At 35.4% G+C, this 20488-nt stretch overlaps 1 protein-coding gene across 4 annotated transcripts in view; it reads right to left on the bottom strand.

The window, feature by feature from the left end:
* Positions 1-20488, bottom strand: part of CCDC18 (coiled-coil domain containing 18) — a 114458-nt gene that overhangs the window by 24868 nt on the left and 69102 nt on the right. For all 4 annotated transcript variants that reach the window (XM_010860464.1, XM_010860465.1, XM_010860463.1 and 1 more), the window contains exons 18-24: positions 14577-14744; positions 12264-12406; positions 9362-9525; positions 8933-9146; positions 5137-5236; positions 1543-1659; positions 718-861 (exon numbers count right to left, since the gene is read on the bottom strand). In XM_010860464.1, coding sequence (XP_010858766.1) covers positions 718-861; positions 1543-1659; positions 5137-5236; positions 8933-9146; positions 9362-9525; positions 12264-12406; positions 14577-14744 — 1050 coding nt within the window. The remainder of the gene's footprint in view (positions 1-717; positions 862-1542; positions 1660-5136; positions 5237-8932; positions 9147-9361; positions 9526-12263; positions 12407-14576; positions 14745-20488) is intronic.

Raw genomic sequence — 20488 nt, 5'->3', positions numbered from 1 at the left:
ACTAATATTTATTCATGCTTACTATGTGCTATGTACTATTATAGGTATTGAGGATAAAGGAGAAAACAGGAGATAAAGTAGTTACCCTTGTAGAGTTTATGACTGGAAGAGACAGAAAATCAGTTAATCAAACACCAGAAGGAGCTACACAGTAAGTTTTAAAACTGAGCATAGTATTTAAAAACAAGAAAAAGTTACATCTACAAGAGCTCTTAGAAGCAAATTCACTTTTTAAAAAGGCAAGTGGGTAGAATGGGTTCAGAAGTCAACACATGTGCAAACTGATAATAAGAAGTTACCAAAATTCATCTGGCAACTCGAAGTACTTGACATCAATAATACACTGTTATCTGTTAATTCATTCTCTGAACAGAGTTCTTCAAGGACAAAGTAGTGCATCCTAGTAATATCTGATCTTCAGTTCTATCACATAGTAGGTTCTCAATTAAAATATTTATTTATCGACCAAGTGAGCATATATCATGGATTTACTATGTAAGAGATATCATGCCAATGCCTATAGGGAATGTAAAGACAAATAACATGGTAACTCACCAATCATAAAGTAATTAAGAAGATAAGGAAATTAATAGATATCTGGCACAAATAATTAGCCAGTTTCTGTGCATATTAAATACCAATCACATATAAAACCAATCAGTTTAAAACAAAGATCTGTATCAACCTTGTTCCTTAGGAGGAAAATAATTTGCTTACACTCTCCATTTCTTTCATCTTTTGTTGTGTCCGTTCAGTTTCTTTTTTCAGTTGACTTATCTCTTGTTCATTTTGCAGTGTTATAAACTCTTTTTCTCGAAGTTGTTCTTTGGAATTTTGCAATTTTTCATTCAAACTTTCTATCTGAATTTTAAACAGAGCAATGTTAATGTAAATAAAGAAAAATAATTCTTCCATCATAACTGTAATCCATGTAAGTCAAGCTTTAAACTTGTATATCTAAAATGGCAAAATTTTAAAATGTGTTTTTCTTGAGACAAACATAACTTTGACATAAGTATCAGAATTTTGTGCCTAATAAGATGCTTATATGTATAACTAAAATATACTATGTTGCACACTTGGTGTTTTCATTAAAAAAAAAAAAAGTAACTATATGAGGTGGTAGATATGCTAATTAGTTTAATTCTGATAATTATTTCAAAATGTGTATGTCCATTAAAACATGACATTGTACACCTAAAATACATGGCACTTTTTATTCTCAATTATACCTCAATAAAGCTGGGGGAAAATTTAAGAGAAGAAAATGAATATAACGTAGCAAGTACAAGATAATTAAAATTATGCATCATTGAGAATTCCCTGGCAGTCCACTGGTTAGGACTCCACACTCTCATTGCTAAGGGATCAGATTCAATCCCTAACTGGGAACCTAAAATCCCACAAGTTGTGTGGCACAGTTCAAATGCAGTATTTTTACTGTATGTATTCTAGTCAAAAGCCATTTTATGTGAATAGTATATGTTTATAGTTAAGGAGTCATTTTTAAAATAATTTAAGACATAATTTTTAATAATTTACCTGTCTGCTGCTTTCTTTAAGTTCCAATTCTGATTTCTCCACAGTACCCTCTAGTTTAATTATTTTCTGTTCCATTTCTCCCCTGTGCCCACGAATAGTCATATCCAAATGTGTAACCTAAACACAAAAGCAACATTAAGCTATTGTTCAATCTTATTCTAATGTGAAAAACTGTATGCCTGGAATGTTATTTAGAATTGTTTACAGTGGAGAAGGCAATGGCACCCCACTCCAGTACTCTTGCCTGGAAAATCCCATGGACGGAGGACCCTGGTGGGCTGCAGTCCATGGGGTCACTAAGAGTCGGAAACGACTGAGCGACTTCACTTCACTTTCACAGTGGGTATAACTGAAGAATAAATGCACCTCAAATCAATTATTAAAAAGAATGAGAAAAATAATCATTGCTTAATAATACTGGATCTTGAGCCCAATATATAATCATATATTCACATAAGTGACAAAATTTTGTCACTTATGATCACATAAGTGACAAACTTCATTTTATGCTAAACACTACAATGCAACATGAAAACCATGGGATGCAGCAAAAGCACTGCTTAGGAACATCTATACACTGAATGCATATATGAGAAAAGAAGAAAGATCTAAAATTAATCACTTGAGCTTCCATCTTACAAACTAGAAAAGCAAGAGCAAATCAAATCCAAACTAAGCAGAAGAAAAAAAAAATGCTAAAAACCAGAGTAGCAATTAAAATTAGGGAATCAATAGAGAAAATCAACAAAGCCAAAAACTGGCTCTTCATGAAGATTAATAATAGCAATAAGCCTCTAGCCAGACTAACAAAAAAAGAGAGAGAAGATATAAACTGCTAATATGAGAAATGAAAAAGGAGATTTTACTACAAATATCAAGGACATTAATAGGATAATACAGATATATTATAAACAGCTCTTAGTCCATGAATTTAAATAAAATTAGATGTAATTGGCCAGTTACTCAAAAGGCACAATCTGCCAAAACTCATACAAGAAGAAATGGATAATCTGAATAAGCCTATATCCACTAAAGAAACTGAATCAATGATTAATAACTTTCCAAAACAGAAAGCCCCAGGTTCAGATGGGTTCATTGGTAAATTCTACTGAACATTTAAAGAAGAAATTATGCCAATTCTTTACACTCTCGCTTAGAAGATAGAAACAGAGGAAGTACTAACTCATTCTCTAAGGCTAGCATAACCCTAATACCAACACCAGAGACATTATAAAGAAAGAAAACTATAGACCAGTATCTTTCATGAACATAGATGTAAAAATTCTCAACAAAATATTAGTGAATCATACTCAAGAATGCATAAAAAAAACTATATTCCACATTTGAAAGTTAATTAATATAACTAACCACATTAAGAAAAAAAAAAATCACAGAGGAACCAGAGATCAAATTCCCAACATCCACTGGATCATAGAGAAAGCAAGGGAATTCCAAAAAAAGCTACTTCTGCTTCAGTGACTACACTAAAGCCTTTGACTGTGTGGATCACCACAAACTGTGGAAAATTCTTCAAGAGATGGGAATACCAGACCACTTTACCTATTTTCTGAGAAACCTGTATGCAGGTCAAGAAGCAATAGTTAGAACTGGACATGGAACAATGGATTGGTTCCAAACTGGCAAAGGAGTACATCAAGGTGTATATTGTCACCCTGTTTATTTAACTTATATGCATAGTACATCATAAGAAATGCCAGGCTGGATGAAGCACAAGCTGGAATCAAAGATTGCTGGGAGAAATATCAATAACCTCAGATATGCAGATAAGAGCATGCTTACGGCAGAAAAGCCAAGAGCAACTAAATAGCCTCTTGATGAAAGTGAAAGAAGAGAGTGAAAAAGCTGGCTTAAAACCCAACAATCAAAAAACTAAGATCATGGTATCTGGTCATATCACTTCAGGGCAAAAAGATGGGGAAAAAGTGGAAACGGTGAAAGATTTTATTTTGGGGGGCTCCAAAATCACTGTGGACGGTGACTGCAGCCACAAAATTAAAAGACATTTGTTCCTTAGAGGAAAAGCTATGACAAACCTAGACAGCATGTTAAAAAGGAGAGACATCACTTTGCTGACAAAGGTGTGTATAGTCAAAGTTGTTATATTTCCAGTAGTCATGTATGGAGGGTGTTGGACAATAAAGAAGGCTGAGTGCTCAAGAACTGATGCTTTCAAATTGTGGTGCTGGAGAAGACTCTTGAGAGTCCCTTGGACAGCAAGGAGATCAAATCAGTCAATCCTAAAGGCAATCAACCCTGAATATTTATTGGAAGGACTGATGCTGAAGCTCCAATACTTTGGCCACCTGATGAGAAGAGTCCACTCATTGGAAAAGACCCTGATGCTGGGAAAGATGGGGGGCAGGAGAAGAAGCGAGTGACAGAGGATAAGATGGCTGGATGGCATCAATGACTCAATGGACATGAGTTTGAAAAACCTCTGGGAGATAGTGAAGGACAAGGAAGCCTGGCGTGCTGTAGTACATTGAGTCACAAGGAGCTGGACACTACTTAATGACTGAACACAATCAACAACAACTGTATAATATTCTGGAAAAGGCAAAACTAGAGACAGAAAAAAGATCACTGGTTACCATGGTTGGGGGAAGAGAGAGAGGGATGAGTAAGTGGGGTACAGAGGATTTTTAAGGCACTGAAGATATTCTGAATGATACCATAATGATGGATTCCTGTCCAACCTCATAGAATGAATAACACAAGAGTGAATGATAATATAAACTATGGATTTTGGGTGATTATGAAATGTCAATGTAGGTTCATCAGCTTTAACAAATATACCTTTCTGGAAGGAAATGTTGATAATGGGGGAAGGTTGCACCTTCTATGGGGCAGGGTGGGTATGTGGGAAATCTCTGTACCTATTGTTCAATTTTGCTGTGAACTTCAATCTGCTCTAAAAAATAAGTCTTTTAAAAAAGATGCTGCAGAGCTTCCCTGGTAGTCCAGTGGTTAAGAATCAGTCTACCAATGCAGGCGACATGGGTTCAATCCAATTCCACATGCCGCGGGACAACTAAGCCCATGAGCCACAACTACTCAAGCCCACATGCCTTAGAGCCTGTGCTCCGCAACAAGAGAAACCGCTGCAATGAGAAAACCTGTGTACCACAACTAGAGAGTAGCCCCCGTTCACCACAACTAGAGAAAACCCATGCAAAGCAACGAAGAACCAGTGCAGCCAAAAATAAATAAATAAAATTATATTTAAAAAGATGCTGCTAAAAATGCCTTCTGGATATTTCCATTCCTTCAATAAATACTAGTTGAGCAAGTAACTCCTTTAATCACATTTTCTTCTGATATACAGTAGTATAAGAGATCAAAAGGTTCAGACACTAAGCTAACCTTCACTCCTGAAAATCCACCTGCTGTAAAAATAGCAAAAAAAAAAAAAGAGAGAGAGATGACATATTTCTAATTTAAAAAATACTATGTGCACAGAAAAAACAAATAGCTATAAAAACTACTATTTTACCAAAATGAGGGGACCTCTGAAACCTCAAGTGACTGTATTTTAACAGAAAATTTCATTAAAATATAGTTAAGAAAACCAACTTGAGCTGCTCTTTGCTTTAGCTCCCAATTTCTCTCCTTAAGTGCCTGATCCATTTCAAGAAGTTCTTGCTTTTTGTCTTCAATCTCCATCTTGCATTCCCTGAAATTTATCAAAGTGAAAAAGACCTAAGCAGGTAAGTAGGAATATTATAGTTTTAAAAAATCAAATCAAACTTACTCTTCCTGTAAGTTAAGGGACAGGATACATTCAATTATTTCAGATTGACAGACTTCAAATTAAAGGAATAATGCATAAAGAAAACAATTGATATCAATACAATTACTTTAATATCATGTTCTAAAAAGGCACAAGTTAACTTAAATTCTACTTCTGCAGACAATGTAAGCTAAATGCTAAAAGCACTCCCAAGAAATAGGATTGAATCAGTATAAGAATTTTTAAAATATATCTATATTTTAATCTATAGATCAAAGGAGTGTTTGAAAGTCTTTTATATGTAACAGCTATGAGTTCACTATAATTGAACGAGGCATTTGTCTCATGGCTGATGTCCTCGATATCCACAGTTTAGTAAATGACCATTGTATTTCTTACAGGAATTTTACTCAAAATGATACCTTATATTTAGTGAAGTAGTGAAATCTACTACAGAAATATTTTAAATGTTTTTAAAAAAATTCTAGCCCTTCTAAAACACTAATTTAAGAATTATTTTATATTATAAAGAAACTTAAAATGACATAACTTCAAGATTTATATCACTTTGAAGCTTGTGATCAGAGAATTTTAATTCTGAACTCTAAGTTCTGATATGACAAAGGATTAAAATGTTGTTGATCTTGAATCATCAAATGATTTTCTAGTCTTAAATATGAAACAATATAATAAAGATACTGAATTTAAAAAGCAGGTTCTGAACTTCTTTAATGAGCTGTTTACTGTTCCCCTAAAAGCCTGAAGAGTTAATACAAGACTAATATTCTAAAAGTAATATAAAATGAATTCTAAAGATAACTCTAATTGCTGTCTATAAGAATAGCTGTGCTTCTAAAATTCAGCTACTAGCTAGAATTTTAAGATTTTGTTTTTACTTCTCTCATCCATCCATTCCCTTATTTATTTAGTAAATATTTACTGGATGTTTCCTAAATGTCAAGGTTCTATGACTATGGATTTAATAGTCAACAGGATATTTGTCCTTCATCACATGGAGTTTACATTCTACTAGCTCCAGAAGAGATGGACTATAAATAACAATTCCACAAGAAAAATATAAAATGCTATGTCAGAGCATTAAACACAATGATGAGACAGTGACTGGGAGACTATTTCAGAATAGGTGGTCAGGGAAGGAGGGCCCTCTGAGGTAATGTGAAGGGTATGAAGAAACTGGCCAACAATTATTTCAGGCTATTTCAGGCCAAAGAAACAGCTATGGCAAAAGTCCTAAGGTGGGAAAAAACTTTGTAAGCTTTAAGTAGAATAAAAAGGTCAGCAGCAAGGAGAACAATATAGAATGAGGCCAGAGAAATAGGCAGAAACTTTGTTATGCAGGACTTTGTATTCTAGGAAAAGGAGCTTGGAATTTTTTTTTCAACTGTGGTAAAATACACATAAGATTTACCATTTTAACTACTTTAAAGCATATAGTGCAGTTACACTGAATACATTCACAATGTTATGTAACCATCATCACTATTTCCAGTACTTTTTCATTACTCTTGAGTAGAAACCCCATACCCATTGGCAGTTTTCTTCCATTCTCCCTTCCCCCAGTCCCAGACAACAATTAATCTGCTTTCTATCTCTGTGGATTTGCCAATTCTGGATATTTCATATAAATGGAATTATGCAACATGTATGTGGTTTCTTTCATTTAGCATATTTGTAAGGTTTATCCGTATTGCAGCACGTGTCAGTACTCTATTCCTTTTCATGGCTGATTTGTATGGATATACCACACTGGTTTATCCATTCACAGCTATCAGTATCCATCTGGGTCGTTTCCACTTGGTGGCTATTGGGAAGAGAGGTGCTACAAACATTTGAGCACAATTTTTGTTTGAATATCTCTTTTCAATTCTTTTGGGTACTTAAACCTAACAGTGGAATTACTGAGTTACAAGGTTAATACTATGTTTAAACTCACTGATGAACTGCCAAACTGTTTTTCCACAGAGGCTGGAACTTTTAAAATTTCTCATCTGTTATTTTCTATTTGGGTGTTTTGTTTTTATTACAGCCACCTTAGTGGGTGTTCTGAAGTGGTATCTCATCATGGTTTTGATTTATATTTCTGAAGGAGCTTGGGTATTACTCTGAATCTTTTGGGAAGTCATGAGAAAGTTCAAGTAGGAAAGCAATATGATCTGACTTATGTTTTAAATCATAAACTTAAATCCATTCTGTGGTGAATGAATTGTGAGGAAGGTCAAGAATTTAAGCTGGCAGACCAGTTAGGAAGCCTCAGCAACAGAACAGGTGGGAGATGATGATGGCCTGGGCTAAGTAGCAGAAAAAAGGCCAAGAAATCAACAGATTTCAGAATATGTTTTGGAAATAAAGTTGACATAACTTGCTAATTGGGCTTCCTAGGTGGCACTAGTGGTAAAGAACTTGATTGCCAATGCAGGAGACATAAGAAACATGGGTTTGATCCCTGAGTAGGGAAGATTCCTGGGAGAAGGGTCTGGCAACTCACTCCAGTAGTCTTGATGGGAAATTCCATGGATAGAGAAGCCTGGTGGGCTATATAGTTCATGGGGTTGCAAAGAGTCAGACATAACTGAAGCGACTTTACAGGCAAGTTGCTAATAGACTGGATGAAAAAGGGGAGGGAAAGAGATAAAAGTAATCTTATATATATAGATTTCTGATTTAAGCCAATGCATAATAATGAGTTGGAGGAAGTACAGGGTTATGAATTTTAAAAATGAATTGTTTTAGTCAAGTTTAAAATGCCTCTTTAAAATACTTAAGTGGAGATAGCAAGTAAGTCATTAGATAGGAGTCTGGAGTTTGGAGATGAGGTCATTACTAGAGATAATACGTGTTTAGAAGTCTCTGGTACATTGTACTGATATTTAAAGCTACATGAAACTTACTAAGAATGAGTTTGTGAGTAGAAAAGGGAAGGGGTGCTGCACTGAATCAAAGGATACAACATCTAAGTTTGTGGATCACCTTGCTACTCTCTATCCTGTTCATTACACATTTTCCACCCTGATCTGTTTTCCTTTTCGGAATTTATTTCCCACAATTGGGCACTAGTCTGGCTCTCCACCTATACTCACCATAGATGTGTACTGGAACAGTACTTTATGCTATTGCTGCTAATCTAAGAACCATTATATTAGACTTAGACTTGTGTTTCACTATCTGACTTTTGGCATTTTACTTAATTTTCTCAGTTTTCCCACATGTAAAAAGGTGATAATGTGGAACTTATATTTGCTTGTTGTAAAGAAATGAGATCATATATGAAGTACTTGGCATAGCCATGGCACATGTTAATATTACTTTGCTATTAACCACTGCTGTATGCTGGCCCAATCATTTTTTACCACCATGGGATATAGAAGAGGGCCAAAGTAAAATGGTCCAAAGACCAGGGATGCAAGTATTAGTCAACAGCAATAGCTGAATTAGTGAGATGGAGTATGGTGAGATGGAGCATTGGACGTAATGTCTAGAATGAACGACAGTGAGCTAAAGGCAGCTGAGAAGTTTGGACATCCAGAATTCAACAGCAAAGTCTATAATATGACCCAAGGACTAAAGGTAATAAAGAGAAATACCTGTTATTGTGATATCCTCTCTTAGAATTTAACTCACCTAAGTTCAGCTGTGAGATCCTTTATTGTAGTATATTTTTCCTCTAATGATAATTGAGCCTTCTGCAGAACATCTCTCAATTCCTGGAGTTGTCTTAGAGTACTTTTTAATTCTCCATGAGCATTTTGCAGTTCAGTCTCTAGTGCTTCCCGTTTCTGCAAGGCTTCTGTTAGCTCAGTTTCAGTGTGGTGCTGTAACTTTTCTAAATCCTTCACTGTTAAAAGCAGAGAATAATTTTAGAATTACATATAAGTTACTTGTTACTCAGAACTTTGTAAATAATAACTAAGAATACCCAATTTTATTCATCTATCAGAGTAAGAGACAGGATACCAATGATTATCCTTTTCCCTCATCTCAGATTCTCTTTATTCCATTTCTTTAAATATATAATTGTAGGCAGCTAAGCTGAGCTACCCTGTTGCTTACCAGCATTTGTTTTCTTATCTAGTTCTGTCTTTGTCTGTTCTAAAATCATGTCTAACTGAGAGAGATGCATTGCTTTATTTTCTCCATCTCGTTTTAGGTGCATTATTTCTTTTTCCATTTTAGATAGCTCTTCTTTGTATTGATCCATCTCGAGTTTTACTTGCCTAATTAGAAACAAACAAAAATAATAAAACAAATAATTAATAGACTGTAATTCTGCACCAATTACACACCACTAAACACAACTAAATGATGTGTTTACTTAGTATATTGCCTGGCACACAGAAGGTACTCAATGAATTAGTTTTCTATCTAGAGATATTTTAATTTTAAAACAGATCCAAGGAGCTGTATAACAGATGTATTTTAACACTAATAGCTCTGAGGAGAGAAAAACAGTTTTATAAATTATAGTTTCAGAAATGAAAGAAGCCAATAGTTGGAATAGAGAAAAATCCTGCTTCCTGAAGAGGTCTTGGAACTAGAATATATCTTTCTTGTGAAATTTATTCATTTAGTTCATAAGTTTCCTATTAGTAATTAGAACTTATAGGAATTGAATGAGCCTTTCAGCTATAATTATGAAAAGTTTTTGTCTAGAAATCAAAGGATGGGTGTAAGAACAAAAGCAAGATCATAAGTGAGAGCAAGGACTGGGGAAAGGTTGTTGGAGTTATGAAAGAAAACACAAAGGTGTAAGAGAGTCCCCCTTACAAGAATGAGTAATATTGTGACTGTCAGACAGCATTAAGAAAATGCTTACGGTTTTGAAATTATGAATTTAAAGTAAGACTGGTCACTGTAGTTATATTTTTCTTCAGCCTCTGTAAAGATGCAAGCATGAATTATTCTGAGTTGGATTTTTAGTTCTGAGTACCACAAAGTAAGACAAAGGTAAGGAAACAGCCATATGCCAATCAGTGATTTTAATGAGCAGAATTTAAGCTAGGTAAAGAGAGGAGAAAGGGAACTAGAGAATGAGAAAGTGGTAGATTTGAAGGCTCAGAGGTCCTAGTTACATCAAAGAATTGTTGAATTTGGGGTATTAAAAGGAATGAGGTAATAACATACATGTAGATGAACAGTATTCAGATTATGTTGAAATAATGGAGGTATCAGAAATGATAAAATCTGCTGTAAATCATGTGAGTGAGTGGATGAGGATCAGCTAGATAGATGTATATTGAAATCCCCAAGAATAAAGACAGAACTCGTGTTGGATTCAGCTTTAGTAAGTCAGGTGGTCTGCTGGTGTCAGCAACAGTGAAGAATATGATCTGATAACATGAGGTTCATGGTTATGTTATACTATTCCACATCTCAATTCTTTGGTACAAGAACTATGGGGGAAAGTTTTTACTTTAGAGGGCTGCAGGGGAAGAAGCAATGCCCTTAATGGAGAGTCACACTTCTGTTATAGCAAGAGAAAAGAAGAGATAGAGAATATAAGGGATGTCTCTCAGGATGGACTGTGAATTCCAGAGGATGAAGTGAAAATCTATCAGAAGTTCAGATAGGGTGAGAAAAGGAAAGAAAACACATGAGGTTTTGGGGACTTAGTATGAGAGATGAGGGTAATTCTAATGCCAATCTGTTGCTTCTTGTGGTGTCTGAAACAAGCAAAAGTAAAGTTATAAGGCTGAATACTCTTTGTGGAATTAAGGTACACAATGGTGGTAAGGCTGCATTAGTGGATAGATAACTACTGATGGAAGAAAAGTTTGAAGAACTGTGGTCTTAAACTCAGGATAGCTTCTTGACCCCTTGATAGAGTTGAGGATATCTGGGGAAGCGAGTTGCTACTCAAAGCATAAAGGTCTTATCTTTATTTTTGTCAGAAGGGGAGAGGGAGTCTGAGGATGTTGTGGTTCAAATGTATAAGTTAACTCTTACTCCTGTTGGTAGAATGGTGGGCTAATTAAGAGTAAAATACTACGTCAACTCTTGTCAACAAAACAGAAGCAATCTGGGGAAGCTAGGTATAGCTTTCAGCTCTTAATTCCCTTCTTTTTTTTTTTTTTTTGATGTCTTAGCCCAGTGCAGCCATAATAAATCAGGATCTTTAGAGGTGGGACCTAAGCATCAGTACTTTTTAAAGCTCCTCAGGTGATTTTAATGTTCAATCAATAGAAGTCAACTTTCTTTTATAAGTTATTTCCTCCCTATAAACAATTAGAATCTATAAACAATTAGAATCCATGAAAATTTTCTATCATCTTTCCCTGCCACTTTTAACATTATTCACAATTTGATTTAATACAACAGTTGCTGAATTAGTGGTAAAGAACCTGTCTGCCAATGCAGGAGACATAAGAGACGTAGGTTCAATCTCTGATCAGGAAGATCCCTGCAGAAGGAAATGGCAACCCAATCCAGGCTTCTTGCCTGGAGAATCACATGGACAGAGGAGCCTGATGGCCTACAGTCCATGGGGTCATAGTCGGACACACTGAAGTGACTTAGCGCACATAATATGTATATTGATACCTCACTTTCCCTCTGAAATCTGAAAAACTGAACTCAGATGCATTTCACCTCAAAGGCTTCAGATAAAGCCCTGTGGTTCTGTTTTAACCTTCAGGTTTTTCTCTAGCATCCCCATTAGGATTAGGATATGAAGTATAAGGAACCATGCTAATTGTTGTGGGAGGACCCTTAAAAAAAACCACGTATTATCTTGGCCTTAAGGAACTTACAATATAGTAGGAGGGTAAAGGATATTAAACTATAATAAAAAAAGGCATAATGAAGGATAAAAGGGAGGTATAGGAATGCTATAGGAATACAGATCATAGAGAAATTAATTTCTCAAGCAAATGCTTCACTCAACATTATCTTATTTTGAAACTCAAATATGACTGATGGTAAAAAAGGAAGACAAAAACTAACATGTTCATTTTACCTGGTAGTACCAGTAAGCTCAACAATTTTTTGTCTTTTCAAATCTGCTTCATATGTAGCTGCTTCACATTTCTCCTCCATTTTCCTCAACTTTTCAGCTGAACTTTCCCTTTGTTTCTGAAGCTCTTGTTCCAGTTTTGATATCTTGGAAAGCAATTTTTAGTAAATATTTTAAATTCAAACACAGCCCAATATTCCTCAGAAGAAAAATATTTATATAAATTTGTATCCTAGCTTATCATTCAATTTCAAAGTAAAGACCAAAAAATTGTGTTTTGGAAATATGAGAGCAAAACTTAATTTTTAATAAGATATTTCATTGATATATTATGCATATTTTATAGATGTGACCACATCATAACACTAAAATAGGACTTAAAATAATTGGACAAAATAATGATAAATGTTCCTCTTTTCATTATTCTCATGTGAAATGTTCTTTATTCTCTTGTCAAACTATGTTCCTCTCCTTCACGAATTGGCTCATACAGTGAAGGATTCCTAGATTCCCATCTGCCCTCAAACACTGCCACTTGCATTTGCTCCTATTCATTCTTCCTTCTGTTACTACACTGAAGGAAGTATTCTTCCCCCTATATAAGTCAAACTACTTCACAGGTGTTCTGGATTCAATTCCTGTCCACTTTCTCAGGAACTTCAAACTATTGACCATGTCTACTCTCTGCTGTATCTTCAATATCTTTCTTCTGGTTTCTTTATATTAGCATTTACACATGTCTAAGACCTTCCCATCATAAAAACCTTTCCTCCATACCACCTCCAACTACCACTTCTTTTCTTCTCTCCGTAGCTCAACTTAGATTTTTTTCTATGCTTTTTGTAGTATTTTTCTTTCTTCTCATTCATTCCTCAACCCATAGAAATCTGGCCACTCTACAGAAACTACACTATGTCAAAGGTTTCCATGCAGCTAATTCCAATGGACATTACTCAACCTTCAATTTACTTGACACTATTTGACACTGATTGCAATAGCCCATGACACCAATTATCTCTCATTTCATGAAATACTTTGGCTTCCATGACTGCATCCTTCAGAGCTCTGTTGAAGTCAATCATCTCACCCCTCATTCTATATTCTCTCCCTAGCTAACCTCAGCCACTTTGTTTTCAATGAATATTTACATGATTGTGATCTCAAAAATTAGTATCTTGCTAACGACTTTAATATCCTCCCTGCTCTTTAAAAACCTCTCACTGAAGAACTCAGTACAGACTATAAGTCATTAATAACCACACCTCCCAACGCAAGTTTCAAGTATAAAATTAAAATAGTAACCAGGTAAAAAGGTAAGGGAACCATGGAAAATTCTACCCACTCTGTCCTTGATTAAATGGCACACTGATTTGCAGAAAAAATCTAAAGATAAGTAAAAATCTGAATACATCCAACACAAAACCTGTACATAGTGGAACATGAACAAAAAGTAGAAAAATATATACGAGAAAATTTATCCCAAGTTCTGAAGGAATTTTTAGACATAAACTTCTTTAGACCCTCAAAGAAATCACAAATGACAAAAAAATATCTTAAATAGGATGAAGAAATAAAATCATCAAACCAAAAATACAAATGTACTGATACACTTAAGGGAAAAAAAAAAAAACAAAAACAGAAGAAAACCATAAGACAATTACAGAAATAAAATCAATTTCAGAAAGAACAAGAATTACAAATCAATCTTATAAATACTAGAGTCAACAACAAGGAATTTATAAAGTAGAAATCAAACATCGATGAGATGAAGAAATGCTTCAGGATGAAGCTGTGCATCAGGCACAGCAAACAGTAGGTCTAGACTTGAGCAAAAAGGATGGAGAGCCACAGGACAGATGTCTCTAAAGAAGAAAATATAGAATACCTGCCTGATCTCTTTGAATATACAGAGAGGAAATTCCTTAGTGCTACTGGAGAGGCTAAGTTTAGAATATATAGATTAAAAAGTCATACAAAGGACAAAAAGGTGAGGTGTAGTGAGATTACAGAGAACTATCCTTTTTTATTTTTATTTTTTATTTTTTTTTCCTTTTTTAATTTATACTCTTCTGTTAAGTTTGATAAGAGAAAAACAAATCAAAAAATGTAAAATATCTGTCAGAATAATTCAGATGAACTTGGGAATGAATGAAAGAAGATTCTACTATAAAATGTCCCAGGACTCTTTCTTTGGAGTAATAACTCAATATGGTATCTGTGAAGTTTAAACAGCAATTTATATAACTAGCAAAATAAATCTATTATCAATTTAAAAACTTTCTATAACACAACTCCATTTTGACCAATAAAATATACCTGTTTTTCAAGTTTAGTTTGAATGTCTTCTAGCTCTTCATTTCTAATTGTCTCTTGTTGTAACATCTGCTGTTGTTGTTGAAGAGTATGCTGCAGAATAACATTTTGCTCAGCAGTTTCTTGAAGACTGTGATTTTTAATCTTCAGCTCTTTCTGTAAACAATATACCTAACAAATATATAAATTTCTCATTATAATTTCAAATAAAAGCAATAAAATGTCAATTACCTCATTAGATAATTATCCTCATTTGTCATATGGGATAATTGCAATCATTGCTATAATTTATTATGTGGAAGGGCAGGGCTCATGTTTCTGATGAAGATATGTTATTGGGTTGGTGCAAAAGTAATCACAATTTTGCATTGTTGAAATTTGCTGTTTGATATTGGAATACATTCTTAAGTAAATGTGATTATGTTATACACCATTTTAATGTACATTTCTTGGTTTATGATTTTTGCTAATGACTTATTAGTTGCCATGTATTTTATATTTATTTTAGACTAGAAATGATGTTAGACAAAAAAGCAATTTGAGCAATTTTCTTATTTGAGTTCAAAATGGGTCGTAAAGCAGCAGAGACAACTCACAACATCAAAATTCATTTTGCTAATGAACATACAGCGCAGTGATGTTTGAAGAAGTTTTGCAAAGGAGACGAGAGCTTTGAAGGTGAGGAATGCAGTGGCTGGCCATCAGAAGTTGACAAAGACCAATTGAGAGGATCACTGAAGCTAAACCTCCTACAACTATACGTGAAGCTGCCCAAGAATTCATTGACCATTCTACAGTCATTTGGCATTTGAAGCAAACTGCAAAGTTGAAAAATCTCTATAATTGGTGCCTCATGAGCTGACCAAAAATTTAAACACATTGGCTTTTTGCAGTGTCATCTTCTTTTATTCTGCACAACAACAATGAACCATTTCTCGAATGAATTGTGACATGTGACCAAAAGTGGACTTTATACCACAACTGGCAACGGCCAGTTCAGTGACTGGACCAAGAAAAAGACAAAACATATCCCAAAGCCAAACACGCATCAGAAAAAGTCATGATCACTGTTTGGTGGTCTGCTGCCCTTTGATTCAATACAGCTTTATGAATCGTGGCAAAACTGTTACATCTGAGAAGTATGCTCAGCAAATCGATGAGATGCACCAAAAACTGCAACAGCTGCACCAGGCACTGGTCAACAGAATAAACCCAATTCTTTTGCAAGACAACACCCAATGAATTGGGATATGAACTTTTGCCTCAGCTGCCATATTCACCTAACCTCTCATCAACCGACTACCACTTCAAGCATCTCAACAAATTCTTGCAGGGGAAATACTTCCATAACCAGCAAGAGGCAGGAAATGCTTTCTTAGAGTTTTCAGAATCCTGAAGCAGATTTTTATGCTATAGGAATAAACAAACTTATTTCTTATTGGCAAAAATGTGTTGATTGTAATGGTTTCTATTTTGATTATTAAAGATGTGTTTGAGCCTAGTTATAATGATTTAAAATTCACAGTCTGAAATTGCAATTGCTCCTTCATCAACCTATTAATAGGGTCGATTCTTGGCTGATGTCTGAGAATGTGGCTTTTGAAACACTCCCTAAGTGATAAGATTCTTTTCCCTGGCTAGGACACCAAATCATGCTTTCCTTCTGGGAACTTGGGATTTTCATACCTATGGCTGTTCTTATGTGACCAGCTCCCCAGTAAAAAGAGTCATAAGCAGGCTTCCTTGGGCAGACATACTGCATACATGTTACTGCATTTCACTTCTATAGAAAGAAGCATATTCTATGTGACTTCTCTCAGAATGAGGACGAGAACATAGGAAGCCATAGATGCCTTCACACTGCATCTGATGTTATCTTTTATCCCAACTGATAATAAGCCATAGCCATAAAAACACTGCATAAATGATAGGTGATATTTAGTATATTATTGTTGCTATCATTGCCACTGTTTGTAAAATAATACTCCAGCAAAGCACTCGTGAATATTCTTGCTCCAAAAAACACATAAAGGAATAACCATCTAAGAAACTAAACTCATTCATTCCAAATATTTAGGACTTTAATATGCTGGTACCCAAAATTGCTTTAAAGCAAAAGTATCATTAACATCTGATACCTTTAGAGTTATCTGGAAGAATCTATTAAGAAGGGGGAAAAAAAAAGGCCCTTTGTCCAATAATCTAAATCCTACAAAGTGCCAAAAGAAACCATTTTAAAATTGTATAAATAATACAGCATAACTTAATATGTATTTTATAATATCTGTCACCTGTTCCCTAAAGTAAGGGGAAAGTTTAAATAAATGATATATAAATCAAATTTTGAAAGATGAAACCATTTAAAATCCTAATTTAAAGGACAATACCAAATATAAAATTTTACAAAATAAGGTGGGAAAAAAAAGAACCTCATTTCATTAACATAAAAAACACTCAGGCAAATAGAAAAGTGAAAAGTATTAGTATTAGAGTGAACTGTAGGTAAATCTTCTTTAACAGATTTCTTATTGTTGCCTATGTAATAACTTTTTAAATGAAAGAAAATAAACCCTTTCCTTTGTGGCAAACAATCTTTCTAATAAATACTAATCCAGAAGAAAGCAGTTTAAACTCCTAAGAAACAGTGGAGAAGAATTCTGATTTGGTTCTTTTTTCTAATTATCTGGCAGTCAAACATTCAACAGCAGCATTAAAAGCTTGAGTCAAATATTCTTTGTTTATAACAAGAAGCTCTTAAATTTCAAACTACTTCATTATATGATGACTCTTTACTACAATTAGAGAACTTTAGATCTAACAGGCAACTATGTAATTTCTAATATTATTATGATAATTCTTTTTAATGCTAAACTATCTTAATTTTGTCTGTATGAAAAAAACTAATTAGTGTAAATATGTATCATTAACATCTGTTTTGATTTTCCTGTTAGCTCCTGACAAAACTACAGATCACACCTCTGCTGTAGTTTATTTTATATAGAACTGACTTGCCTGCAAGATAAGTTTAAACACTATTCTTTGCTTTACTGTAACATCCTGTTATACTTACTTTCTTATGCAAAGAAAAAAACGGACCAGTTAATAAAGGAAGACAAAATATTAGAAAAAAGATAAGGCCTAACCAAAACACTAAGAAACTAATACCACATAAGGACAAATAAAAATTTTATTTCAGTAACATAGCCACTAGCAAAATAATTTCAATTAAAAATACTGAAGTACCAAAGTACTGGAGCAGCCATGAAGAGAAACCCCACGTCCAAGGTAAGAGAAACCCAAGTAAGACAGTAGGCACTGAGAGAGGGGATCAGAGGGCAGACACACTGAAACTATAATCACAGACAACTAGTCTATCTGATCACACAGATCACAGCCTTGTCTAACTCAATGAAACTAAGCCATGCCATGTTGGGCCACCCAAGACAGCCGGGTCATGGTGGAAAGGTCTGACAGAATGTGGTCCACTGGAGAAGGGAATGGCAAACCACTTCAGTATTCTTGCCTTGAGAACCCCATGAACAGTATGAAAAGGCAAAATGATAGGATACTGAAAGAGGAACTCCCCAGGTCGGTAGTTGCCCAATATGCTACTGGAGATCAGTGGAGAAATAACTCCAGAAAGAATGAAGGGATGGAGCCAAGGCAAAAACAACACCCAGTTGCGACAGGGACTGGTGATTGAAGCAGGGTTTGATGCTGTAAAGACCAATATTGCATAGGAACCTGGAATGTTAGGTCCATGAATCAAGGCAAATTGGAAGTGTTCAAACAAGAGATGGCAAGAGTGAACATCAACATTCTAGGAATCAGTGAACGAAGACGGACTTGAATGGGTGAATTTAACTCAGATGACCATTATATCTACTACTGTGGGCAGGAATCCCTTAGAAGAAATGGAGTAGCCATCATAGTCAACAAAAGAGTCCAAAATGCAGTACTTGGATGCAATCTCAAAAATGACAGAATGATCTCTGTTCATTTCCAAGGCAAACCATTCAATATCACAGTAATCCAAGTCTATTCCCCGACCAGTAACGGGACTGAAGAAGCTGAACAGTTCTATGAAGACCTACAATACTTTCTAGAACTAACACCCAAAAAAGATGTCCTTTTCATTATAGGGGACTGGAATGCAAAAGTAGGAAGTTAAGAAATACCTGGAGTAACAGGCAAATTTGGCCTTGGACTACAGAATGAAGCAGGGCAAAAGCTAATAGAGTTCTGCCAAGAGAACGCACCGGTCATAGCAAACACCCTCTTCCAACAACACAGGAGAAGACTCTACACATGGACATCACCAGATGGCTGACACTGAAATCAGACTGATTATATTCTTTGCAGCCAAAGATGGAGAAGCTCTATACAGTCAGCAAAAACAAGACCAGGAGCTGACTATGGCTCAGATCACGAACTCCTTATTGCCAAATTCAGACTGAAATTGAAGAAAGTGGAGAAAACCACTAGACCATTCAGGTATGACCTAAATCAAATCCCTTATGACTATACAGTGGAAGTGAGAAATAGATTTAAGGGACTAGATCTGATAGATAGAGTGCCTGATGAACTATGGATGGAGGCTCGTGACACTGTACAGGAGACAGGAATCAAGACCATCCCCAAGAAAAAGAAATGCAAAAAAGCAAAATGGCTGTCTGAGGAGGCCTTACAAAGAGCTGTGAAAAGAAGAGAAGCAAAAAGCAAAGGAGAAAAGGAAAAATATATCCATTTGAATGCAGAGTTCCAAAGAATAGTAAGGAGAGATAAGAAAGCCTTCCTCAGTGATCAATGCAAAGAAATAGAGGAAAACAACAGAATGGGAAAGACTAGAGATCTCTAAGAAAATTAGAGATACCAAGGGGACATTTCATGCAAAGATGGGCACAATAAAGGACAGAAATGGTAGGGACCTGACAGAAGCAGAAGATATTAAGAAGAGGTGGCAAGAATACACAGAAGAACTATACAAAAATATCTTCACGACCCAGATAATCACGATGGTATGATCACTCACCTAGAGCCAGACATCCTGGAATGTGAAGTCAAGTGGGCCTTAGCACTATGAACAAAGCTAGTGGAGGTAATGGAATTTCAGTGGAGCTATTTCAAATCCTGAAAGATGACACTGTGAAAGTGCTGCACTCAATATGCCAGCAAATTTGGAAAACTCAGCAGTGGCTACAGGACTGGAAAAGGTCACTTTTCATTCCAATCCCAAAGAAAGGCAATGCCAAAGAATGCTCAAACTACCGCACAATTGCACTCATCTCACATGCTAGTAATGTAATGCTCAAAATTCTCCAAGCCAGACTTCAGCAATACGTGAACCAAGAACTTCCAGATGTTCAAGCTGGTTTTAGAAAAGGCAGAGGAACCAGAGATCAAATTTCCAACATCCACTGGATCATGGAAAAAGCAAGAGAGTTCCAGAAAAACATCTATTTCTGCTTTATTGACTATGCCAAAGCCTCTGACTGTGTGGATCACAATAAACTGGAAAATTCTGAAGGAGATCGGAATATCAGACCACCTGACCTGCCTCTTAAGAGACCTATATGTAGGTCAGGAAGCAACAGTTAGAACTAGACATGCAACAACAGACTGGTTCCCAGTCGGGAAAGGAGTATGTCAAGGCTGTATATTGTCACCCTGCTTATTTAACTTCTATGCAGAGTACATCATGAGAAACGCTGAGCTGGAGGAAGCACAAGCTGGAATCTCGATTTCTGGGAGAAATATCAATAACGTCAGATATGCAGATGACACCACCCTGATGGCAGAAAGTGAAGAACTAAAGAGCCTCTGGATGAAAGTGAAAGGGAAGAGTGGAAAAGTTGGCTTAAAGCTCAACATTCAGAAAACGAAGATCATGGCATCCGGTCCCATCACTTCATGGA

The sequence above is a fragment of the Bison bison genome, unplaced genomic scaffold (genome assembly GCF_000754665.1).
Source record: "Bison bison bison isolate TAMUID 2011002044 unplaced genomic scaffold, Bison_UMD1.0 scf7180017864466, whole genome shotgun sequence".
In the NCBI taxonomy this organism is placed as follows: domain Eukaryota; kingdom Metazoa; phylum Chordata; class Mammalia; order Artiodactyla; family Bovidae; genus Bison; species Bison bison.
The sequence above is the reverse complement of the archived record's forward strand: the minus strand, read 5'-3'. Positions and strand labels throughout refer to the sequence as shown.